The following is a 27,256-nucleotide window of genomic DNA, read 5'->3' on the forward strand; positions in this document are numbered from 1 at the left end:
AAGTAGATGGGATTCCAGGAAAACTTTGCTAAGTCAAATAAAAGTGATTGTAAAGCACTTGGTAAAATACAAACTGCCACATAAATACTTAATAAAAGCTCACAACAATGCACAAGGACAATAGGGTCAAAAATTACCCAAGCTCTCTAGCCTGGAGGGTCTTGGAGAGAGTGAAAATTGTCTTCCTCCCTCTGGTTTTCTCAGCCACTTTGTATTCCTTTGCTCTTATCTGCCCTTCAGCCCTTGGCACTCCTCTGGATGTCTCTCTCCTGTCACTGATATATCTCTGTGGTTAGAGGGCTTCTAATTTTCATTCTGGGAAGTTGTGTCAAATATTATTTGAAGCAACAGACATTGAATTCCATTTCTTTTGCTCAGAAGCCCCACTGGAGTTATGTGGTGCTATGGGGGAGACATTGGCTTTAAGATTTAATTATGGGAATCTCATCCCAAACTCTCCAACATCAGAAACTGAAAAAAACCCTGACAACATATCAAACAGGCAAACTACCTGCTCCCCTGTAGCCCTGAAGATACCTGAAAGAGTAAACTGAAGAGCTCACTGCTGTCCTCATGAGAACGATTATATCCCGGGGCTGCTTGTGAATCACTTTCACTTTGGTCTATTTGGGAAGACATCAGGGAAAGAACTGGAAATTCAAAGTCATTAAGGTGGCTTTATGGCATTCCTCCCTCTTTCAGACTCCCTCCCCAAATATTGTTGTATAGGATCTCATAGCTTGCTAGAGATGACTGCTTTAGCAGTCATTTTGTCAAATTTCTTAATTTTGTAAGTAATAGAAAAGGCTGAAGTGCAGTGACTTGCCCAAGGTCACACAACAAGTTCATGGTAGAGCTAGGATTCAGGCTGGACTCTCAGCCTAGGGCTAAAGAGGTCTCTTTTTGCATGGGTTTGACAGCTTCACAGGAAATGCATAGGCAACGGCTTTATTATAAGAGGCATGGGTGTAGAGGAGATTGAATGGAGGGCTAACCTTGGAGGCAGGTGAAGGTCATTCTCTAGCAAGGGGCTAGAGAAGCTCTAAGAGGAAGAGCTCCTTCTTCCAGGGGATGCCACCTTACAGCCTTGAGAGGATATGAGAGCAGACAAGCATGGCAAGAAAGAGGGGCAAGAAAGGGAATGCTACTCTTGTGGGCCTGGACCAGGCAGGGACCAAGGAAAGGACAGGATATAGCAGCACAGGCCAGAAAAAAAAATGGACAGAACACTCACTTTAGGTCTGATGGACTAAAGATTAAAGCAAGCAGAGGACAGAATTTCTGCCAAGAATGGGAAGAAGAGAGCAGGGGTCTGAACCCTGAAGGAAAGAAGCCTGGCATTTGACAGGCAGGGCAGTGCAGTGGTTAAGGGCATGGACTGGATGGGTTTGAAACCCATCTCCCTTACTTACTAGTGATGTGATCTTTGGTAGTTTACTTAATCTCATCAGCAGAATCAGTAAAATGTGGGCAATAATACTGTCCACCTCAAAAGGCTGTTGTGAGAATTACTTAGTCAATGTACATAAACTGCCTAGCACAGTGCCTGGCACATGGTAAGCACCATAGAAGGGTTAGCTATTATTAGCATTAGTCACCTCTACGGTTTTGGTCCTGCTTTCTGAAGTTTCACTGTACCCATAGACAGGATTTGGGGGGCAAAGGAAAGAGAGCAGTGATCAGAATGCCTCAGGAAGGAAAAGAAAGAGGAACTAAAAAGCGAAGGCAGATGAATCAACAGAATGGGTGAGCTGCAGTTCCCCCAGCTTTCCTCCATCCCTCCAATGTCAAGTCCCCACATCTGCATGTTTCCCCCATATTTAGCAGCGGACAGAGTCAAAGGTGCCAGTAGGTAACCAACCATCCTGGTTTGCCTGGGTCTGAGGGGTTTCCTGGGACTTGGGGCTTTCTATGCTAGAATTGGAAAGTCCCAGGCAAACTGGAACAATTTGATCACTATAGGGGCCAGAAAGTGTTTGCTGTTCAAGATTATTATTTCTTAAAACCAGAGAGCAGAGTGCTGCTGCTAGATGCTATCCACTGGGGTTTAGAAAAGCTGGGCTATCCAGAAGCTATATATAGGGATTTTTAATGGGACTTTCCTCATGCCTATGAAGGAAAAAAAAAAAGATTTTCTGAAATAAATAGTTTTCACCAGGGGAATGATAGCTAATTTGGGGAGGATGGTCTTTAGCAGGACAGTCACAAAGCAATAGCCTCATTATCGATGATTCTTATTTGTTTGCTTCAATTCTCTGATACATGCTTTCTTTCTCCAAGTTCAATACTCAGCATTGTTATTATATATGTTTGAAAATAATAAAACTGCATTCACTTCAAAATGGTCTGTCAGTCAGACTTTAATTTAAACTGATGAAACCAATCTCTCAATGTATTTCCTACTTCAGGGCCAATTGGTTTATTCAGCACCATGGGCTGACTTGTTTAAAAATAGAATTTGTGGCGATAGGTGGATTTGCTTAAGGAAAAAAAATTAAAAGTAATATTTCTGGAGAGATGCATAGAAAGAATTACTCAGGAAGCTGCTAAAGGTCTGTGTTTGTAAAGAGAGTCTAGAAAGGCTTCAATTATCCAGTGTATAGTTCCATTTATTCAGGGTAGAATGTCCCCCCACATCTGATCTACTCTTCTACATTAATGTCTAGTAAGTGGAGGATGCTTTAATTTTCAAAGATATTTCATATACATTTCCTTATTAAAGGCTCACAACAACCCTATGAGATAGGCAGGGGAGTCATTAATTTCATCATTTCACAGAAGGAAAACAACAAAACACAGAGTTTAAGTAACCTGACCAAAGATACACAGTGACATCCTGGGGAAGCTAGGTCTAGTATTCAGGTCTCTTACCCACAAGTATGTTTGTTGGTTCATCCATTGAATTCAATAAACATGTATGGAGAGTCTACTCTATGCCAGGTACAACTAAACAATGAGGACGTATAGATGGAAGACACAGTACTTATCTCTAATGAACTAGTATAAGATTAGAGACAGACATGAAAAAGCTCTCAATGTAGGGTAACCAGGGACATGCTAGAGGGAATCCTAGATGCCAGAGAGTCTTAACACAGATGAGGGTGTGGGACAGGATTCAAAGTCCTCAGAAGCAATGACATTGAGTTAAGAATAAGTAAGGGTAAGCCAGCCCAACAGCTCTTGTTCTAGCTCCTTCTAGGATGGTCCTTGTCTTAATTCTTACTAATAGTATTTGGAAATTAGCTTTTCACTATGAGTTCTTATGTAGTGCAACCCCCTATAGCCCCAAACTGCTGTATCCCTCCAGCTGTCCCTCGAGCCCCAAACTGCTGTATCCCTACCTCAGGTGCGAACACCTTACTCTGGCTCCTGCTCAACAGAGACTCATCCCAGCTCTGGGCCTCAAGCTGTGCCCAGAATCAAGGAGAAAGATGATGAAATGGGCCAACAAGGGACTCAAACCAAGGAAGAGTTCATTTGGGTGGTTTTTAAGATCCATATGACCATATGGATCACTAAGACATGAGGGGCCAAAAAGTAGGAAGCTCCTGTGACGCTGGAAATACAAATTAAATTTCCTTTCATAGGGAAGTGAAACTTCACTATAAAGAAGACAAACACGGCCGGGCGCGGTGGCTCACGCCTGTAATCCTAGCTCTCTGGGAGGCCGAGGCGGGCGGATTGCTCGAGGTCAGGAGTTCGAAACCAGCCTGAGCAAGAGCAAGACCCCGTCTCTACTATAAATAGAAAGAAACTAATTGGCCAACTAATATATATAGAAAAAATTAGCCGGGCATGGTGGCTCATGCCTGTAGTCCCAGCTACATGGGAGGCTGAGACAGAAGGATCGCTTGAGCCCAGGAGTTTGAGGTTGCTGTGAGCTAGGCTGACGCCACGGCACTCACTCTAGCCTAGGCAACAAAGCGAGACTCTGTCTCAAAAAAAAAAAAAAAAAAAAGACAAACCCAAGGATCAAAGCCATACTCACATAAAAGAATGAAACTCATAGGCTTGAGAAATTGGGGAATCACGACTGATTTTATTGATCTCTCTACTTTTCCACAAAGGTTAACCCAAGGATGATAGAAAGGACTTTAGAGGATTGAGCAACTAGACTTGACCTTCAACTAGACTTATTCTGGCTTTGAATGTAATTTAGGAAGATTATCTGAGTTAATCACTATAAAGAAGTCCTAGGCGGAATAGTTTAAAATGTCTTTGCTATGAAACAAGATGCTGAAAATAAGAATGCACCAGCCCAGTGCATACACTTAGACACAATCACTCTCACTTGAAACTAGTGGATCCAAGTAAGTGCCCACCATTTGCACCAACCAGCACCAAGGATAGGGATTTTGATGTTTTTGCAGAAGGGAGAGGAGGTAACACAAACATGAGAGTGGGTGGGTGAGGCTGTTGCTAAAGAGTTAAGGAATGGGTCATTGAAGGGAGCTAAAATCAGGCCTAGCTCCCTCTGTCTTTGAGTAAAGATCTGCAAGGGCTGTTTTCATAGGCTTCTTGAATAACAGCAATAATAACTATAATAGCTACCATTTTTGAGGACACTATACTCTGCATTTCATAATCTTTCTGAATCTCCTCAACAATCTGTTAAGGGAGAAATTATGAGCTCTATTTTTACAAATGGGGAAACTGAAGCTCAGAGAGGCAAAAGAGTTAATATGTAATGGAGCAGGCATTCAAACTCAGGCTTGTTGATTCTAAAGTTGTATGCTTAAAGACTCAACTATGCCGCCTTATGGATGTCATGTAACTTTAAAATTTGTCTCTGACATTCTGGGTAAACTGTGTCCCCCAAATTTGAAAAGCACATGTGTGCACTAGCTCTTTCCTTTTGCCTCACTGCACTCCTAAAAGCAAGATGAGTCACCTGAAGCTCTATTGGAGACATCTGCAAAAATTCAGCCAGAGTTCTTGCTCTTGTTTCATCTGTACAGCAAGGTCTGATCCAGAAATACGGCCTCAATATGTGCCATCAGTGTTTCTGTCAGTACTCGAATGACACAGGTTTCATTAAGTTAGACTAAACCATCTTCCTTGAATGGATTATCTAAGACATCTATCCAGTGAAAGAAACCACACTAGCTCTTTGTACATAAAATAAGATTTTTAAAAAGATTTGACTCTCTGTGCTTTTTGTTAACTCCCAATTGTTTGGCTATATTTCCATCAGTAAAAATCATCAGAGAAACTGAAATAATATTTTGTACTTAAGTATAGGAGGAAAGGGCAAAAAACAGGAGATCTGAATTTCTTTCAAAGGAACCACCAAGAGCTTGTGCCCTGGAGGAAGAACTGGGCCAGCAGCAGCAAACAAGTAGTGCCTGCCAGCCATTTCCTGTGTCCTTCAGAGGAGAAAAACCACCCCCACAACCCAACAATCACAACAGCCAGAAGGGGTCTAAGATCAGGGCCTCTACCAAGAGGCTCCCAAGAAAGAGGCTTCCCTAAGGTACCTCCTCCTGTCCTTTGCACTCCAAGAGGCCATTTTCTTTAATGGTCAGTGACTAACTACCAGAAACAACCCTTCTGAGGCAGAGTAATTAGACAAAAATGTTTCAGGGGGTGTTTGTGGAGGTCAGAGGGTTCTGATGAAGTGACACTGATATGACTAAAGGAAAGTGAAAGGAAAAGGTCAGGAGAATGTTGGGAGACTTACCAAGCCCAGCATAATTGTTTCTATCAGTGCTTCACCTAACTTACATGCTCCCCAAGGAGTGAATATAAAGTTATGCCAGATTTCAAAATTGTGTAAATCTACTGGAATGTATGCAGCTCAAACTGTGTTGTGTCCATCAGTGATGCTGACATCACTCAAAATATTCCTGGCCGGGTGCAGTGGTACATGCCTTTGTAGTCCCAACTACTCATGAGGCTGAGGTGGGAGGATTGCATGAGCCCAGGAATTAGAGACCAGCCTGGGCAAGACCTTGCTTATTCTTTGTTTGTTTTTTGAGACAGAGTCTCGCTCCATTGTCCAGGCTGCAGTGCTGTGGCGTCAGCCTAGCTCACAGCAACCTCAAACTCCTGGGCTCAAGCAATCCTCCTGCCTCAACCTCCTGAGTAGCTGGGACTACAGGCATGTACCACCATGCCTGGATAATTTTTTTCTATATATTTTTAGTTGTCCAACTAATTTCTTTCTATTTTTAGTAGAGATGGGGTCTCACTCCCGCTCAGGCTGGTCTCAAACTCCTGAGCTCAAACTATCCACCCGCCTTGGCCTCTCAGAGTGCTAGGATTACAGGCGTGAGCCACCGTGCCTGGCCAAGACCTTGTCTCTTAAAAACAAAAAACAAACAAACAAAAAAACCCCTCCTGGGACTCCTCTTTGGAAATCCCACTTAAAAACAGTTTAAATGTCACAAGAAGTAAACAGCCCCATTATTTCATCCTCTTACTCTAAATGAACACCAAATGGTATGAACCTGCTTGATCAGCCAATCCATTTAACAGTTCGGTTCTCAAAAAATCATAGTGAAAGGTGGTCTTACTATAATAATAATCTATCTAACACAGGAAAATAAACTATCAAACAGAAAGTAAGAGAAATAAACTGACAACACAACTACCCTTTGTTTAATGAAAACATGTGGCCTAACTTGTTATCTCTGAGTTCTTTCTGAGCCTTGAAAAAGTTCCTGAGCGGACAGAAGGACTGCGAGCTTCTCCTGCTTCCTCAGCAAGAGACAGTGCCAGATGCCTCCCACTAGCAAGAAGAAAGAAGAAATTAATGTCTGCTATCAATCGCAATGTGAAAAACACAAAAAGCCAACACATCAACTTCACAGCCACTTTCATTAATATTAACAGTCCACTGAAGCAGAGGGAAAAAAGGCATTTCTACCCTTTAAAAACACCAAGCAACTTTCCTCGCTGCCTGATATTTCTTTCCTCCCTCTGTTTGTCATGGCCACTCTCTCTCGTTCACTCTTTCTCTGTCTCTCTTTCTTTCTTTCTTAGCAAAATAAAAATAAATAAACTTTTACTTTTGTATATTATAGTCTGAGAATTCTTTCTCACCTGTGTATGGATTTCACACCTTAACACATAGTATTTCCAAAAAAATGCAGTTTATCTTTACATGAAGAAGAATGGCCTACACCTCTTCATCCTTACTCTGGACATTTACCTGGCCTGCTCAGCCATGCTGTAAGGTGGTAACATCAACAACAGCTATCAATGACTCAGTGCCTATGGGCCAGAACGCAGATTCACAACAGTCCTATAGAGTAGGTATCATTACTCTCATCTTACAAATAAGGTAACAGAATTTGATGTTAAAATGACCTGTCCAAAGCACACAGTGAGTGTCTGAACCAGGATTAAAATCTCCATCTGGATCATTCTAAACACTGCACACTCTTCCCAATATGCATCGATCACTTGGCTCATGTTTCCTAACCTCCCAGGATCTTCTCGCTATAATACTCAGCCTGTACCATTGATTAACTGGCTGTGGATCAACAACCTGCAGACTGCAGGGACCAGCCATAAACCCACAGGGATTTTTCCAAAGAGGATACAGAAAAATTATTTGGAGGACTGGCAGCATCAGTGGAATCATTTTATGATCTACTAAAGCACCAACTTTGAAGGAGGCAATAATAATTAAATGCCATAGAAGCTTTAATATGTTAATTCCCTAAAAGCAGTTATATTTCTTCAATGTCTCATCTCCTAAGCCAGGCACCCTCAAACTACGGCCTGCGGGCCACATGTGGGTATTTTTGCCTGTTTGCTTTTTTACTTCAAAAGAAGATATGTGCAGTGTGTATAGGAATTTTTTCATAGTTTTATTTTTTATTTTTTTTTTTTTGAGACAGAGTCTTGCTTTGTTGCCTAGGCTAGAGTGAGTGCCGTGGCGTAAGCCTAGCTCACAGCAACCTCAAACTCCTGGGCTCAAGCGATCCTTCTGTCTCAGCCTCCCAAGTAGCTGGGACTACAGGCATGTGCCACCATGCCCGGCTAATTTTTTCTATATATATTAGTTGGCCAATTAGTTTCTTTCTATTTATAGTAGAGACGGGGTCTCGCTCTTGCTCAGGCTGGTTTCGAACTCCTGACCTCGAGCAATCCGCCCGCCTCGGCCTCCCAGAGAGCTAGGATTACAGGCGTGAGCCACCGCGCCCGGCCTCATAGTTTTTTTTAAAACTATAGTCCGGCCCTCCAACGGTCTGAGGGACAGTGAACTGGACCCCTGTTTAAAAAGTTTGAGGACCCCTGTTTCCAGGCTAAAATAGAAGATCTCTAGTACATGGACCAGTGATGGCAAGAGGAGACAGGCCTTTTCCAACTATGAGAACCACATTTCAAAGAGGAAATTAGGAGGTGATGTTTATTTGTTGAGGGTATGGATATGCTGGGACTTGCCTTGGAGGCCCCCAAATACTCTTCATATCACAAAATGATTCAATTGAGCCCAAGAGGGGCTGGCATGGTATACTAATAAGACACAATTCTGCTTAAAGTAATAAGCCATCCAGCATTCAACAGGCAATCTACAGACATATCAAACACTGAGCCATGAAAATGTCTCCTCCTGCTACTAAAGACATGACAGTCGACCAAGTACAGCCCATCCTGAATGTGGGGCATTGTATTAAGCCATCCGTCAACAGGATAAGCTGTGTTTTTCTCACTCAATTTCAAAGGTAAAGCTACTGTATGTGACATCATAATCTTAAGGGATAAATGTCACTGTATTGCCAGACAGTACATCCTGATAAATAGCTGTCACTAAAGACTACTTTTAAGATAAATCTCTCATGAAAAATATGCCAATCTAAGCCTGTAGAGGGATTACTAAATGGGGTTACTCCCCAAACTGATCTGTCTTGCCTTACCAGAATTTTTCAGAATTCCTAGCTGCCATAAATATTTCATCCTATACCAAATTATGCCATTTTATACATAATCCATTTCTCCCTCAAAGCCTTCCCATGAACAATCTTGACTTATCTAAGGTAAGATAGAATATATAAACTGCCATACTAGTAAGCTGCATTATACTTCAGTACTTTCATTTGAGGGCGCACACTCAGGCTAACATAGCAGTTCCCCAAATTAGAAAGAATGAAGTGTCATATTTTTGCTTCTGGGAAAACTAAAGTAGAAATGAAATCCAAAAATGTCTGAGGGGGACCAAGGACTGTAGAGATAGTGATAAATCAAATACTGAAGCCCCATTTGTCCCTCTCCCCTTCCTACCAGCCTTTCACAAGCAGAGCTTCCTGCAGCATAGGGGGCAAAGGAAGAACCAGCCATGATAAGAAAGAGCTGGAAGGTTGAACACTGTACCTCAGTTTCTAACTCTCAAGCCAGCACCACAGTGGCTGAGAAGAGCTACAGAGTCTCAGCTTCAGCAAGCTTTTAGCTTGACTTGTGCCTAAGCAAGCCCTGAATCAATTGACTTTAGGACCTGAATCAGTGTCATTGAATATTATATCCATTGTCCATGGCTTATTTCTTCCCACGCCCTCTTCCTTTTGGCTCTTTATTTTATCTTGTATATTTACTTTCCCATTGCTGTTTTTATTGGCTGTTCCATATTTAAAATTGTATGTACATTGCCCTGAGCCCTTAGGAGAAAAGCATCCTATAAATCTAAAAAAAAATGAAACCTAACAACAAATAATAAACAACCTATTTTAGCACAAGAGCATGGCAGCTATGTATAGCAACTGCCGCATACCACTGGTCTGTTCAGACGCGACTGGAATAAAATGTACATGTTTATACGTATGCCTGAGTATATATGCACTTTGGAATATAGATCTTTTCTTTACTTAATTAACCCGTTTACCTCCAGAATGAAGATTCTGAAGGTCTTTTTTTTTTTTTTTTTTGCTATGTAAACCAGTGAAAGACTTGTTAGTGCTAGAAATTTGCCCCACCCCATCCAAAGTCCTCAAAACATAGTGTTCTTCATATAATTACATTATAAAAACAGACTCAACTATTCTCCCTTGCCTTTCCTAGACCGTAGGGGAAAAAGGAAGGTAATTTATTTATCCAATTTTTTATGAATTTGCATATGCTAGAAATTGGGTGTTCAGGATTCTCTTGTTCATTCTAACTTGCTGATATGCCGTGGTCTATCCCTCCAATCCAGTAGAAAAGAGAGAAAAATAGTCTCCTTACTACACTTTTCTGAAACATCCAGGTTTTGAGATAAGGACAAAACTCTTTGAGAACTAAAAGAATTGCTTTGCATATTCCCACTTTTGCCTTTCCAATTCAGAAGAGAAATCCTGAAGGGGGTATTATAAACACTGGAAGACTTGTCTTGTCAGTGAAAATAAGAGAGAGAATTCACGATGAGTATGTGTGTGTGTGTGTATGTGCATGTATAATTTCTCACGTGAAATGGGAGGTGAGATTGCATAGGATAAAGAGGAGGCTCTTTCACTGCTTTTTTTATTATTTTTTTCTTTTTATTTTTTTTATCCCAGAGAACCAAACAGAACACTGCTTTTTTAAGAGATAAGGTCTTGCTATGTTGCCCAGGCTAGACTGGAACTCGTGGGCTCAAGTGATCCTCCTGCTGCAGCAACCTGAGTGGCTGGGACTACAGATGTACGCCACAACACCATACTCGGATTCATAACAGACAGAGGTGGCTATGTAGAACTGTCATCCAGAAGACAACAGTAATATTGTGGAGCTGACATTTGGAGCCAGGCCCATCCAGCCCAGCAACACAACAAAGGGACAGGAAGAGTAACTAGGGCTGAATCACAAAGGGAACTAAAGCATCATGGCACAAAGTAAAGTATAAGTACTTGTCTAAGCAGAATTGATAAGCCTCAAAGTCACTAGAGAAGTATAAACCCCTATGTTGGAGAAGCCAGCTGACTATACACATACGGCTGAAAGAAAAGACTTAGGGGAGAATAATTATAAAGGATTATAGAGACAAGGCCAGGTAATAGACAGGCTAGCATTTAGGTGGTACTCAAGGATGATGAGAATGGGAGGCCTGAAGGTTTGGCTGTCCTGTCATCAAATTTAAAGTCTAGCCAAGCTGAATCCAGGGGTAGAAGGAGAGGCCTGATGAAGAAGTAATTGGTCAGGCTTCATATAAAAATAGACGGAAAACTGATGAATGAATAAACAAAATGTTCTATGCACATATTAATACAATGAAATATTATTTGGCTGTAAAAAATGAAGTACTGATACTCAAGAACATTATGCTAAGTGAATGATTCCACTTATATGAAACCTCTATTATGGGTAAATCCATTGTGACAGAAACCAGATTGCTGGTTGACAGGGGCTAGGGGAAGCGAGGGATGGGGAGTGACCACTAATGGGCACAAGATTTCATTTTGGGGAGATGAAAATATCTTGGAACTAGATAGAGATGATGGTTGTATGACATTGTGAATGGGCTAAATGCCACTAGGTTATACATCTTAAAATGGTTAATTTTGTTATGTCAATTTTACCTCAAGAAAACACACATAGACAGACAGACAGACAGACAGACAGACAGACAGACACACACACACACACACACATACTCACTCCCTCCCTTACTCAATACAAGTGGATAGAGCCTCCGTTGTGATGCCTCTAGGGGGAGCTCTCCCTGACTGCCGGGGAAGAGGACTGGTTGATTTTCTTTCCTCATTCTCATTAGGTTGTGAACTCCTTAGCAGGGGCAGGGGCTGGATTTTACTTATCACTGTATGCCCTACAGGGCCTAGTATATAGTAAGTGCTCAGTCTGTGTTGAATGAGCCTGAATTATCGGATGTTAAATATAAAGACTAAACAGCATTTTTTTTCCTCTCTCAAACTATGGGTTTTTGAACATGTATAGGTTTAAATAGTTTCTCTAATTTAAAGATAAAACTTGATTAAACAATAAAACTTGTGGCGTGTGCATGTAGGGGAGGCTGAGGAGGGAGGATTTCTTGAGCTCAGGAGTACGAGACCAGCCTGGGCAACATAGTGAGATCTCATCTCCAAAAACAATAAAAATTAAAAAAAAAAACATATAAAACTGGGCTTATATAATATCAAACTATTCAGAAGACAAATGGAAATTTCAGTCAATTATCCAGATATTTGGCCTAGCACTTCTAAAAGGATGCTTGAGAATATATTTACTGAAATGTTCACTCTTCATAAAGGTTTTATCAGTACCAACGCAGGCAAAGCATACACTTCCCATGGACTCTTTAACTGAAATTCTCTTTAGTTCCACAAGGGCAAAAGCTGGAAGATTTTCTGCCTTTGGCAATTGTAGGAAATCTCTGCCTGTAGGATACATGAGTGGCTCACATGAAAGAGTTACTTCACATAGGCCAAGCTTACTAATTCGAAGATTTCTCAGCTAAATCCTGATAGCCAAGCCAATTTTTATGTCAAGCCAAGATGGGGTAGTGGTGGGAAGTTGAGAAATACAAACAATAGGCTTATGTGGTACTCACTCAGAGTAGACCCATGAAAACATTCTCTTCATTCACATTTCAATTGATTCCATTCATAAAAGATATACATTGAAAGTATGGGAAATATGACATAGTTATTGCTCAATATTTTCTTCAGCATCAATATTTTCCTTTTGATCAAGTGTTTCCACTGTCAAGTCTCATTCCCCATCAGGATCCTGGATTTTCACATTTTTTCTTGGCTAAAACTAAAATATTTTCAAAGGAACAAAAACTTAGCCTATAAAAGATAACAAAGTTACAACCCATTTGACAATATGAAGTGGCAATTGTTACTTAGGACTAAATTAAATGAGAAACTCAATGAAAAGCTCTGGAAAGAGGTTTAAACTCTAGATGAGACATGACTGCAAAGCTAATCTTTATAAATGGCATAAGCAGAGGACATACGTGTCTTCAGGCTAAAGAACTGCATATCATTAAATGTATATTCCTGAGTAGTGTTTTTTTAAGAAATCTAGTTTGACAGTATTCCCTGGTTTCATCATTGCATTAGGTCAGTAATACAAGTACAAGTTAATTATAACCTGACGTTACTAACCAAGGAGGAGTCACTTCCTGGATTATTCTTAATCTTTCTGCAAGTACATTTGGTTTCTTTCCTTCCTCCTTTCCTAGTCTCATTCCTTGCTTCCTTCCTCCTTCCCTTCTTTCCTAGGTAGTATATATCAACAATAAAAGTTGTGAAAAAACAGATTTTTCAGAATTATAAATAGGAGTCTGGAATAATACAGTAACTTTTCTCCATACCACAATATTTATTTTATTCTTTTGTTCAATCCCTAAAGCATTTAAAGTCAGCAAATAAAACAAAAAGAATTTCAGTTAACAAAGTTCTTTTAATGATGTAAAAATGCATTTGGCTAACTTCTGGACTCAATAAAATTTAGCAGGCTTTGATAGAAGAGAATTTTCTTGGTTCCAGGGCAACACCCTTCATGAAAGTATACTGGACATGAAGTAGTTAATATAAGCAAAATTTAATAAAAAATTCCTCATAGGCCTGGGAAGAAATTTTTTTGAATTAACTAAAACTGGATCTCCCGATTTTTTTTTTCCTTAAGCAATAGAAGATATATCCAGTGGGCTTATAACATTTGAAGTAAACAATCACAACTATGAGGAAACCAATATTAGTACTTGACACATAGTAGAAGCTCAACTATTTGTTAAAAGAGAAAATAAATGAATAAATGAACACATTAGTAAACAAATATACTGTAAAGTAAAATTTTCTTTTAAATCAGAGGCCATGATTATAAGATATACTGCTTTAAACTAGTATTCAGGAACTGTTCATTTTTTGTCATAGTAATGTAACAGTGGACAAGTCACTGGGACGGTTTCTCATTGAGTTTATGTAAGAACCACATGTTTGGTCTGTGAAAGTTTTCTTTTTAAAATATTATATAGTTTATACATGTTTTATTTTTTTAATTTTTTTTTTTTTTTGAGACAGAGTCTCACTTTGTTTCCCAGGCTAGAGTGAGTGCTGTGGCATCAGCCTAGCTCACAGCAACCTCAAACTCCTGGGCTCAAGCAATCCTACTGCCTCAGCCTCCCGAGTAGCTGGGACTACAGGCATTCGCCACCATGCCCGGCTAATTTTTTCTATATGTATTAGTTGGCCAATTAATTTCTTTCTATTTATAGTAGAGATGGGGTCTCGCTCTTGCTCAGGCTGGTTTCGAACTCCTGACCTTGAGCAATCCTCCTGCCTCAGCCTCCCAGAGTGCTAGGATTACAGGCGTGAGCCACCACATCCGGCCAATAGTTTATACATGTTTTAAAGCATCAGCTTTTTACAAAGCCAAATACCAACTGCTTTTCTCTGACAACTAAAAAAAGTATGTTTATGATTTTACTTAGTAGCTGATGAGCTTTTAGGACAGCAAATACATAGTATTTCTCCACAGTGAAGGGGGTTGCATGGAGCCATCAATCCCTCCAGCCTGATTCTCATTTGCTAGAGGGAAGTCTTATCTCCACACAAGTTCAGTGCCTCATCCAGGATGACATGCAAACTCACTCTCATTGTCCTATGTCAGTAAACTAGCTTAGATGAGAAACAGAGCTGTTTTCAGGCATGTGATTTGTCTTTCCTTGGGAAGAGGAGAGGTGGAGGGGAAAGAGAGAAAAAGGAAAAGTAACATGAATGAGCTTCCAGTATGTGCCAGTCTGCTAGGGGCTTTACATTTATGACCTCACCTAGTAGTTACAACAACCCTGTTATATGCCGTTCTCTTAAAGAGGAGGACCTTGAGATTTTTAGGTTAAGTAACTCACCCAAGGCCACACATAGTTAGGAGCAGAACTGAGATGCAAACCCAAGCTTATCTGGCTCCAAAGCCTTCCTTTGTCTATTATATTACATTGCTAATAAATTCCTTTCTGCATCTCATGTCTCAGTATTGGGTCCCACTAGAATGTAAGCTCTTTAAAGCAGGTAACTTGCCTTTTTCCACTCTTGCATCCCTAGCACTTATCTTGGTACCTAACACATATATCTCAATACATAAATGTTGAAGGTATGAGTGAATTAATAAATGAATAAGGGGAAAAACACACAGACTGTCAGATCTGGAGGGGCTCTAATCCAACCATCTGAATTTTTTAGATGGGGAAACCATGGAGATTAAATCAGTTACCCTAGGTTAAGCAACTAATTAGTGAAAGATTCACACTTTGATTTTAGGTCTCTTCGGTATTCTCCTCTACAGCATGCTTCTACTCATACAATCATTTTTTTTAAAGAATGTTACTCAACTCCTACCAATTCTACCCTCTTGATTTCATTCCTTAATTGCAAGCTATTTCTCACATATGCAAAACAATGGAGGTTAGGAATCCCACTAGCCCACTAGAATGAAAGCTCCATGAGGACAGGGAACTATGTCTGTTTTTTTTCACTTCAACATGTCTGACACTTAGAAGGTGTTTAGTAAATATTTGCTGAATAAATGAATACATATGATTTCCTTTTCAGTGATGAGCAAATTCTTCACAGATAATGCCAGTTAACATAGATTATATTAACAAATGATCAAATATTTCAGTAAAATTGCTTAGTAACATTTATTTGTAATTCAGTAATATTGCTTAGTAATAAATATTTTAGTAAAATTGCTTTTTCCTTTCCCTTTCTTCTTTCCACCATCTTCGTCTGTAAAATGGGGAAACATAAAGGTATTCATTTCATAGGATTGCTGTAAAGATTAAAAGAGTTAAAACATACAAAGCACTTAGTATGGTACTGAATACATAATTAACTCAGTAAATGATAGCCTTTAATATGAATATAATTACTTCAAATCAAATATTTCAAGGTCCACATAATGAGGAAATGGAGGAAGCAAAGACAAAAAAAAAAGTTGTTCTACGTTTTACATGTTGTAAATGTCCCTGAACATATAGTTACTGATGTGCTTCGACGTTTGTAAATTCCATGAGAGCTAAAATTATAAACAACATTTGATCTAGCACATCATAAGTTGCTCACATTTATATTTTTTCTAGAATTTTTCTTGCATGGGGGCAGAGAGAAGACATAAGTAACAATCAGATAAACATATGATGATTATTCCTCAAATATTGTTATATTTAATTTTCAAAAAAAGATCACCTCTCTACGAGTTCTTGTCCATTCCAGCAAAGGGTGTCATTTTCCGCCACAGGGCTATGGCTGCAGATGTAGCCAGGCAAAGCACTATAGAAGCTGATGAAAGATTTCAACTTCTGAATTAGTTCCCTAAAAGAAAAACAAAACATCTGCGCATAAGAGGCAAGTAAACACAGTATGAGAAAAGTTTAATTTCCTTATCAGCATGACAGAAAGGCTCTGCCAGGCTGATTAGAGCAATAAATGATTTTTAAAGACATTCTTGGCTACAAGGCCATAATTTCTATTTTTTTAATCAATAAAATGATATTAGACAAAAAAGTTGCCTGCTATATAAGGTGCTGGCCCTATCAGAAGGATGATTTAATTCCAACATCCATTTTCTAAGATGTTCGGCTTCCATTTTTTGTTCAGAATGCTGTTACCTACGTTTTCAAAGGTGCTGATTACAAGGCATGTTGGAGCACTACATATCTTTTGGTTTCTGAGTGTAATTGAGTACATTGATTGTAATTTACAATGCTATTACCCTAGAGATGGCCCCTTTCCATATAGGATCTGGCTAATGGTTGCAGATCAGAATCACAGGGTACTCAGAACAGTATAAGCTCTATGAAATTTTCCTGACATTATAGTCAGAGAAACTCGCATCTGCTAGAGGAGAAGGTTTCTTTGTTCTTTGTCTGTATATTGTAGTTCCTATGAAGGGGAAAAAAGGGGGAATATGATTCTAGTATATTTTATTATTTATTTGCTTTGCTTTTTATAATATATAAGACAAACATGTATGTGTGAGAGAGAGAACATATTATATATGCAATTGTGTATAACAGACACATAAATACTAGAAAAATTTCTGATGTATTATCTTGTTTCAGGTATACATGGATATACAAAGTAAAACACCATAGACTAGAGAGAAGTGGATATGTTTATAAAGAATTATTAAAACATCTGTGTAGTAGATGATAAAACATACCTTATTTTCTAAAACAATGTTCCTGATACAAAAAAAGGTTAAAGCATTATTTACATCCAAGTCTACATCTAGACTAAGATTTGGAGACTCTGGTCAGGTAATATTCTGACAGTGGAATAATTATTCAATACTGTCTCTGGGCTAAGAATGGACTGGCCTGGTGTACAGGCCTCTGTAGGAACCAGAAAACCCAATCTCATTTATACACTGGTAGAAGTCCCGAGCCCAGAAATGCCTTTCTGGGATTTGGTTTCAGATCTGGCCAAAAGAGGAAGACTAGTGGAAATATCTTCTTGTACTTAATACCATTTTCCATTTTATTATTGTTGTGGATTCAATATGGATTGTCCCCACCATAACTCATGTTGAGGCTTGGTCCCCAGGGTGGCAGTATTGGGAGGTGGTGCCTTTATAAGATGTGAAAATGGGTTAATGTTTTTCTTTCAAGAGTGGATTAAGTTTCAAGGGAATGGATTAGTTCCCAGGAGGGCAGGTTGTTATGAAGCAAGGTTGCCTCTTATGTTCGTCCTTTTCGCTTGCACCCAGGTCCCCTTCCCCTTTCGTCTCTCTGTTGTGTTTTGATATTGCACGAGGCCCTCACCAGAAGCTGCCAGCTGCAGCTGCTCAACCTTGAACTTCCCAGCCTGATAAATAACCCCTTCCTTTATAAATTACCCAGTCTTGGGTATTTTGTTATAGTAACAAAAACCAGACTAAGACAATTACCCTAAAACTATTTCTTTCAACTAATAACTGAGAGAGAAAGAGAGAGACAAGAGACAGAGAGAAAGAGAGAGGACTCTCAGCACATGTTCACAAAGGTCTGGGTCACAGCAAAACCAGGGTGATGGACAGAGCAACTCAAGAAAGGTTATTGGGACATATATGTAACTCCTGATGCCCCAGGAGTTGCTTCCTGCTATACTCGTATCCCCTCGCAGCCTACTCCTGGTGTGGCAGCACCGTCAATCTTCAAGGAGAAGAGGCTCAATACTGAGCTCTGAAAATAAAAGTCAACATTATAGTTTCTCACAGAGGAAAAAGATGGGTTCAATTAACGGCTAATAGGAGAGATGCTCTATTTTACAAGGTAATAATGCAGTTCCCAAGAGTGGAAACTGAAATACTAAAGGCTGAGGCTGAGTAATTCCCCCACTCCATAAGGAAATGGAATATGGCCATTAGTCTATGGGAAACAATGGCCTTCTCTTTAATGAAAGAGTTTCCCTTAGGCCTCCTCCTACCTCCACACCTTCTTTCACTAACATAGCACGTGGTAAGAAAATTGAACCCATAGCAGAGCCTTCCAACTTGATTTCCCTAGAAGTTAAAACAAAATCACTCTGAACTTCTCCCATCCCTTGTGGTTTTCTTGGCTGATTTTAAAGATTATTGACAAGTTGAAGAAGAATCAGATGAGGTTCAATCTAAACATCAAGGGGATGAGGGGCTGCAATAAACATAAGACCTCCCACTTCAGTGTAAAAGGGTATTACCTGAAAGGGTCAAGATACATGTCTAAGAAAACCACAAAGAATGTGAATAATGTGAATACAGTCTGGGTCATCATATTCTATTAACAGAACTCAGGGAATTTGTTTGAAACTTGAACAAGTTAACTTGGGAAAATAAAAGGTCATCCTACTTCGTTACTTCCACAGGACATATAGGATGGACTATAGGAAGAGAGAGTGCTTTTTAAACTTACTTCTGGATTAGTTATTTTGAATTTAGAACACGTTTTCAATCAGTAACCATGTTATATTAATAATTATGGTTGGGTTCTCAGAACAGCCCCTTCAAACCTGTTATGGGTAGTAGCGAAGAGTATTGATTTTGGACTCTGACCCAGATGAGTTTGAAATGCCAGCTACTTCCTCACTTATACAGCAGTGAAAACTTACGCACATTCTAAACTTCTCTGAGCCTTATTTTCCTTATCTGTATAATGAAGATAATGATAACATCTATGTCGCAAGGTTACTGTGATGATTAAATGAGACGATGCATGTAAAATGTTTAGCATAGTACCCTTACAAATAATCACAGTACCCACATAAATAAGCACAGAGTAATCCCTTCAAAGTGTTAGCTGTTGCCAATATTACCTTTATCATTAGTCCATAGAATAGAATATATTATTATATGAAATATATATCATATTCCAGATAAATTTCTATATAGAGGACAATTAAATTTTTTTCAAGTTCCAGATAACTTTATGTGCACATGATAATTAAAATCCTTCATCTTTTGAGGTGGATATCAATAAGTAAAACCATGTTCTCTCCCAACAGATTTTTCCTGATACTCTTTTTAAAAGGCTAGCTAGCTACTAAGCTGGGTAAATCTCTTGACTAATTTGGTACAGCATTTTGAATGATCCTCTTCTCTGAGTCTGGTAGGAAGGTGGCAGTGGCCTTCAGAGGGATTTGTGTCTCAGAATTTAAGCATCAGATGTGGATGGCTAAGATGAAGTCAAGTTAGAAAAAGAGATTAGTCATCTCTCTAGAGATGCAATGCAAATCTAAACCACAATGAAATACCACTTTACACCCACTAGGATGGTTATAATAAAAAAGACAGACAATAAAAAGTATTGATGAGGATGTAAAGAAATTGGAACCCTCACACATTGCTGATGGGAATGCAAAATGGTACAGCCACTGTGGAAAACAACTTGGCAGTTCCTCATAAAGTTAAGCATAGACTTACCAGATGAACCAAGAATTCCAACCCTAGGTATAAACCCAAAAGGATTGAAAATAGGTACTTAGATAAGTACATGTGCATAGCAGCACTATTAACAATAGCCAAAAGGTGGAACAAGACAAATGTCCATTCACTGATGAATAAACAAAAAGTGGTATATCCATACAATGCAATATTATTCAGCCTCAAAAAGGAATGAAATTCTGACACATGCCACATGAATAAGCTTTGAAAACACTATGCTAAGTGAAAGAAACCAGTCACGAAAGATCACATATCAGATGATTGCATTCATGTGAAATGTTCAAAATATGCAAATCTATAGAGACAATAAAGTACATTAATGGTTTCTTAGAACTGGGGAGATGAAGGTTGGGGAATGACAGCTAAACTGTATATATAGGGTTTCTATTGTGATGAAAATGTCCTAAAATTGACTGTGATGATGGCTGCACAATCCCGTCACTATATTAAGAACAACTGAATCAAACGTTTAAAATGGATGAATTGTATAGCATGTGGATTAAATCTCAATAAAGCTGTTGCCCCTGCCCCTCCAATAAAAGGGTAGAGAAGAGGTGAGAAATGTATCTTGGAGAAAGAGAGGCTTGTCTACTCTGGGGAAAGATGCCCCTTGGAAGAATGGAAGGATACAGTCAGGAGATCTGGGAAAAGACAGGTTTAGATGGAAATGAAATAAACACACAGGTGAGGGATGAGAAAAGAAATTTGTAAGAGCTGCAACTTTAGCACTGGAACAGCTGTAAACAGTGGTTAAAATTGATTTCTTCCATCATCTTTTAAAATAAAGTCTTTTGGTTTTCTTTCTCATTGTAAAATAAATACATGCCCATTATGGAGAATTTAGAAAATAAAGAAAGGTAGAAGGAAAAATATTCATACTCCCAGCAGCCAGAAAAATCCTATTAACGTTTGAGTGTATTTCCTGCTAGACTTTTTTCTCTTGAGTAGAATTTCACATTTATTTCTTTAAAACCTATTCTTCTTGATAGGCATGTTTTCTGAGTCCATTTTGGTTCTTAGTGTGTATTATTCTCATTGGAACCTACCTAGAATCCAAGGTGGATTGATTTAAAAAGAACCTCAGAATAATGAAATAAATGCTGGTTCTCAAATAATTCCAAGGCCCTGTGGGATGAGGCAGTACCAGCGTTTTGGAGAACAAAGAGCAGGTCTCCAGCACACTAGCAAACTGGCCAATACCTAAGAGTTCCAAAGGACAGTGTTACAGTGCAGGCCATTCCTTTATGCAAAACCTTCTGAATTACTGTGGGAAAAAATAAACCTTCGTTTCCAAAAGAAACTTTGATTCTTGAAAATAAATCCAGACATACTATTTTGGAGGGTGGAACAACAGACTTTCTAAACGGTTGGAAAGTTAATGAGGTTTTCAAAGGACAGCAACAACAGGTGATAATGTCCTCTGACACCACAGCAGCAGTGTGTGACAGGAGTAGTTTACCTCCTACTGAGTTTACTGGGCTTCTCTCATCTCTCTCTTCTTTATTTCTTTCTGTCATTCCTTCCTATACTTGTTCCAGCCTGGGAATTAAGTGTACTTTACGTTTTTCTTTTTTTAGATAAAGCTTTATATCCCCCTGCTTATAATTTTAAAAGGAGATGAGTTGAAGATTTTTATTCCTCTCTTTTAAAAAAGGCACCTGAAACTAAACTGACATATTAATTACCCATGTATGACTCAGTGCAGATTTTTTTCTTTGTGCCAGTAGCCTATGACAGACAACAGGCAGTCTGCTTGACTGAATTGTCTTTAGGGGGAAAAAAAAGGATAAAAAGTTTGGACAATTAGTTGCCTGGGATGGGAAAAACAATTTGTTGAAGGAAATGTCCTTTGATTCTAATTCCATTTTATTCTAATACATACATGTTAAACATACCATTGATATATAGATAGTGGAGCCTACGGCTCTCACTTATGACAAACCCAACATGTGCTTAGGGCAGTCTGCTCAGGAAGAAGAGAATCCTCATGGAGGTTTCATTCAATGTGTTAAATGTGGAACTAAAGGACAGGGCCTCTTTGCATGCAAGAGCCATTTTGAAATATCGCAGTTGGGTGCACGTGATCTCCCCTGGAGGGCTTCCATCATCCTGGAGAGGAGCGTCCCCTTCTCTGGTTGTGGGGGAGGGGAAACGCTTTTGCTGTTTTGCAATGATTTGCTTGGGCAGGCATCAAAGCAGCAGTAATTGGAAACCACTGCAAGTAAAAAGAGCCTTTCATCCCCTACTGCAGATCCTGAACTTTTTCCTTTATTAATAAGGTTCTTTATTTTTAAAATGTAAATAATATGAGCTCATTATTTTTTTTAAAAAAATTAAAAATGCAGGAAAGTATATAAACTAAAATAACTAAAATTGGAATGATGCAAGATGATGCCTAATTCTGGTGAAGAGAGCCTTTCAGTTTGACCCCAAACTAAAACTTTGTACCATTCTGAAGACCACTAGCTCATACTTTTTCTCACACTGTTCCTTTTGCCTGGAACATCTTCTTTTCCTTCCTCCATCTGTTGAGAGTTTGTTTGAACTTACCCTTCAGGTCCAGCTCAAAAGTTACTTTTTCCAAGAAGCCTTTCTTAACTCTCCCAGGAGAGCTACTAACTTAAACCATCTGTGATGCTGCCACTCTTAGCTCAGTTTTGGCACTTACCCCAATGTATGAAAATTATTTATTTGTATGTCTGTCTCCCTAACTAGGCTAGGAGCTCCTCCATTCACTGGCGCCTAACCCTTACACAATGCAGAGCACAGATATGGTGTTGACAAATGTTGAAAGAAGTAGAGTCCTATTTAGGGCAGAATGACTTGTACCAGACCTGAAACTCATTGATTCACTCAGGACATACTTTGTCGTTTTGTTCAGAGGGTGGGAGACACCGCTGAGCAGTCTGAGAGGGAGTGGGAGTAAGCATTGATTTTGGACCAGGGAGCTGAGATCAGCTTTTGTTCTTTTCTTTCTAGGTCATTTACTAGTGTCACCTAATCCATTGCCCCTTTAGACCAAGTCAGAGAGGAGGGAGAGGAAGGGAAGTGCAGGAAGTGGAGGGCTGGAATACATAGATGTAATTTCGCAAGGGTGGAGGGAATGTGACTTTTTACATGTTAGACTAGAAGCTTGGTATACAGATGCAGGATGGACTATTCAAATATAGATCTGGGGTTTGGAAAAGGAAAATATATTGTTCGTGTATTCTATAAAACAATAGAATGGATATGAGAATGACAAGGTAAACAGTAGCATAAGGGAAGTGGTGAGGGAGGCATTCCAAAGGCAAAGGAGGGAGAGGCTGACAACTGAGATTTGCAGAAAATATGAGAGCTGGAAGGAGCAGTGATGGTCTGACTTCTATTCTGATTATACTACTTGTGCATCTTGTTCTATCCTTACTGTTTTAAATCTGATGACAGATATTTTCAATACTTCTCCCTTAAAGGAACTCTGAGTCTCACACATAGACCACCAGTTGAGTATCAAATCGCCTTGAAATTGAACTAAGCTATTTCTAAGATTAGTTGTGTGTTGCAAACTACCCAGTTGGGGGCAGACAAAACAAACAGATGACTTCTGAATGCTACCAAAGGAATCCTGCATTTCTTTGTGTGTTGTTATTTTAATAAGGCAATGGGCTTTTCAACTCATAATCAGATTCAGACAGCTTGCTCACAATCTCCGCAGACTGAATGCTACAATAGGGTTCCTTAGCAATTATCATATTTTTAATCACAGAGGCTGGAGCTTGGGCATGGGTGTGGGGGTTGCTGGAGGCACATATATTTTTCTGGACAGTGTGAAATGCTGTGCAGAACGTACTGAGAAATATATAGAGGTACTAACACTCTGCCACAACAAACCATCCTAATAACATCAGACTGCAGGGGGCAGTGCATTTAGCAAGAGATCATCTTAATTCCCACTTCTCCTCTCTCCCTAAGAGGGTTTACAATGCCTATTTGAGGGCGTTAAAGAAAATCAAACACTCTCCTGTTGTTTTGTTTTCTTCTTCTGCCAGAGAATTCAGAAAAAAGGCTCTATCTCAGACTTTAATACTTCAGTTTGCAAAACAAAGATGAGAAGTATAATGGGTCAGGCTCATGCTTCCAATACCCCAAGTCTACAGACTTTGTCATGTTTTTTTACTATCCTGCTATCTTTGTTCTTCTCTGGGGGTTAGCCACAGATTCAGAAAATGAATCTAAACAAAGTGCCAAAACCAAGTGCCCAGCCCAAATCCCATTTATCAATGTCTACTTTCCCTGGAGTAATCAACACCCATAGAGACACCCCTGGTAAGGTGAAAGGGAATAAGTCCCACAGAGCCCAAGGTAGAAGCCATGGCAGCAGGCCTTGATAAACCTTCTACTTAATAAATGTGTCTGGGTCAACAGGGTAATTTCAAAATGGGACCGGGTTGGCGTTTTTAATTTGAAAACGCTCCACATGTGATTTTGCTACAAACTCACATACCATTTCCTCCATGAAGTCTCCATTATATAATAACTCCCCTGGGCAGGGGTTCTGTCTTTCCCTGCAGGCTGCCTCTGTACTCTGGACATTCTTTTGTGTTAGCACTTACAAAACTGTTTTGGAATTATTTGTATTTAAGTCTATTTCCTCATTACACTGAGTTAGAGAGCAGAGATTGTGTCTTTGGATTTTCAGTGCCTAGTATACATTCTGGCACATAATAGATGTTTAATAAATTTCTGCTGAATTTAATAAAGATATATATATATATATATACATATAGTAAGTCCTCACTTAACATCATTGATTGGAAACTGCAACTTTAAGCAAAACGACATATAGTAGGTCCATGCATACTGTCATTTTGTTCAATGTCATTTCATTATAACACTGATGAGAAAAAAAGTTGGTTTTGTTACACATAGTTTTTCTTAAAGTAGTAGTTTCCAATAACCTATTAATGATATTAAGTAATGACTCACTGTATCTATATGTGAAATTCACTTTAGCCAAATATGGAAGGGGTTTCCACTGGTTAAAGATCAATGCCTTAAATGGACTCAGGTGTTCAGGCCAGGAGTGAATGCAATGGAGAACAATGGACAAAGGACAGGCAGGGGCTAAAGAGGGCCTTGATAAAACTTCCCAAAGAACCTCTACGCTATAGGAAAATGGGTCACAAACGTTTGTATGTCAGGAGCCCTGAAGTGACTTTAAAATATATCCACAAATTCCTTGATATGCTTCCCTTCAAGAGGTGGAGCTTAATTTCCCTATCCTTGAGTATGGATTACAATTGGTGACTCACTTCCAACAAATCAAATATGCCAGAATTGATGGTGTGTCACTTCTAAGACTAGGTCATAAAAGAGATTATAGCTTTCTCCTTGCTCTTGTCCATGGATCACTTATTCTGGGGTAGCCAGCTGCCATGTCGCAAGGGGACTGATTCATGAGGTCCATGTGGTTACGAACTGAGGCATCCTTTCAACAACGAGCACTAGCTTGCTGCACCTGTAAAGTGAGCCCATTTGGAAGTAGATCCTCCAGTCTCTGTCAGGACTTCCCATGACTGCATTCCCAGGCAACATCTTGATCAAAAATTCTTTAGAAACTCTGAGAACCACGCAGCTAAGCCGTTCCCAAATTCCTAACAGTCAGAAACTGTGAGATAAAAAATGTTTGTTGTTTTAAATAACTATGCTTTGGGTTAATCTGTTATGCAGCAATAGATGATTAATACAACTCCTTTGCTCCCTTGAGCTCTTAAAAATTATTGAGGACCCCAAAGAGTTTCTGTTTATATGATATATATCTATTGATAATTACTGTTTTAGAAATTTAAAATTAGAAAAAAAAGATTAAATTTGTATTAATTTGAAACTAATAATTATAGACCCATTAAATGTTAATACAAATAACTTTTTTGTGAAAAATTAGTGAGAAAAGTGACACTACTTTTCATTTTTGCACGATATCTTTAGTCTCTGGCTTGATAGGAGACAGGGAGATTCTCCTATTGACTTTTGTGTTTAATCTGTTGGAATACATTGTTTTCATTGAAGTATATGAACAATAATCAGCTTTACATAGATATGTAGTTAGCAAAAGGAGTATCTCACAGATCCCCTGAAAGGGTCCCTGGGACTCCTGGAAGTCCTGGAATCACACTTGAAAACAGCTGCTATACATCTTCCATTAGATTGGAAGTCAACAAAAGAAAAAAGTGATTTTCTGAAATACATCAGTGGGGGCCTCTCAAGCTGCATTACTGTCTTCTCTCATCCTAAACTGTATCATATAAGACTAAGAATTATCATTTCAAACCCCTCTGTAGTAAATTGATAGGAATGGAATAGGTTAGCCCAAATCTGAGATGTTACTTAATTTCATCTCTTAATTTTCCATCTACAGGCCAAGCTCATCCACCCCCTTCAAAGTCAATAGAAAGAACTCATGCATAGTTATTCTTGAGCCAGCAGCAGAGTTGGCTACATGTGCAGTCTTTTGGGGTAAGGAAATTCTCATAGAGTTGTGTCAGGCATCCAATCTGGATTTCTACCCCTCATTGCAAACAAAAAATTAGAAAAGGAATGGAGGGAACCTGGATGGGGGGAAGAGGGATGAAGAGAAAAAGAAACAAAACTGTATTTTGCCCCTTGACTGTTGTTTTAAGAAATAGAAACCAGATCTCTCATTTTATCATTTTTAAAAGAGTATGTAAAGTGTGAAGTGTAGATGTATGTGTGTATATGTGAATACGTGTATGTATACACATGAGTGTGTCTTGCCAGCTTCTCTGGTGAATTTAACTCTGACTCACTGTTAATAATGGAAAAAACCACAAAATAAGCCATGGAATTGTAAGACCAGATTTTAAGCAGAAAATATTTTGCTTAATCAATAAAGGCCCTTGAATAGGAAAGTCCATTTCACCCTGTGTTGCTGTACTAGATATTTACATGTGGCAAATTTACATTTGAATATGGCTTGGATATAATACAATATTTTTATTTAATACAACACAACATTTTTTAAACATTGACAGATGATAGAATTTAATTAATCAAGCACCCCACTCAGAAGAACTAAATAACATGTATTTAAGAAGCTTTACTCCAATGATTTTGACCTTAAAACACAATTGCTAACTGTATACTGAAATAGAGGAGGGGGGAACCTCTCACCTTCTTCGGCTGGATAAGGTTTCTTCATGTTCTACGAGAGCAACTTTTAATACTTTCTTGTCAATAAACAGATCTTCAGGATAATAAGCAGATCTATATTGGCGTTGTTGAGAATGGGCGCATAACTTGCCAATCTGAAAAAAGAAATGCAATATAATTAAATAACTCTTTCACAGATATGATAGTAGAAACAAATTCTGAAATGCATTTCAATTTCTTCCCCCAATTTCTTTTTAAAGAGTAGGACAAAGCTGTTACTAGAGTAAGA

General features: G+C 39.0%; 1 protein-coding gene across 1 annotated transcript in view; it reads right to left on the bottom strand.

Moving 5' to 3' along the window:
- Positions 1 to 27,256, bottom strand: part of GPC3 (glypican 3) — a 413,275-nt gene that overhangs the window by 118,642 nt on the left and 267,377 nt on the right. Inside the window, exons 4-5 of the mRNA XM_012764774.2 lie at positions 26,989 to 27,122; positions 16,107 to 16,232 (exon numbers count right to left, since the gene is read on the bottom strand). Of these exons, the coding sequence (XP_012620228.1) occupies positions 16,107 to 16,232; positions 26,989 to 27,122 (260 nt within the window). The remainder of the gene's footprint in view (positions 1 to 16,106; positions 16,233 to 26,988; positions 27,123 to 27,256) is intronic.

This window comes from Microcebus murinus, chromosome X (assembly GCF_040939455.1).
Source record: "Microcebus murinus isolate Inina chromosome X, M.murinus_Inina_mat1.0, whole genome shotgun sequence".
NCBI lineage: Eukaryota > Metazoa > Chordata > Mammalia > Primates > Cheirogaleidae > Microcebus > Microcebus murinus.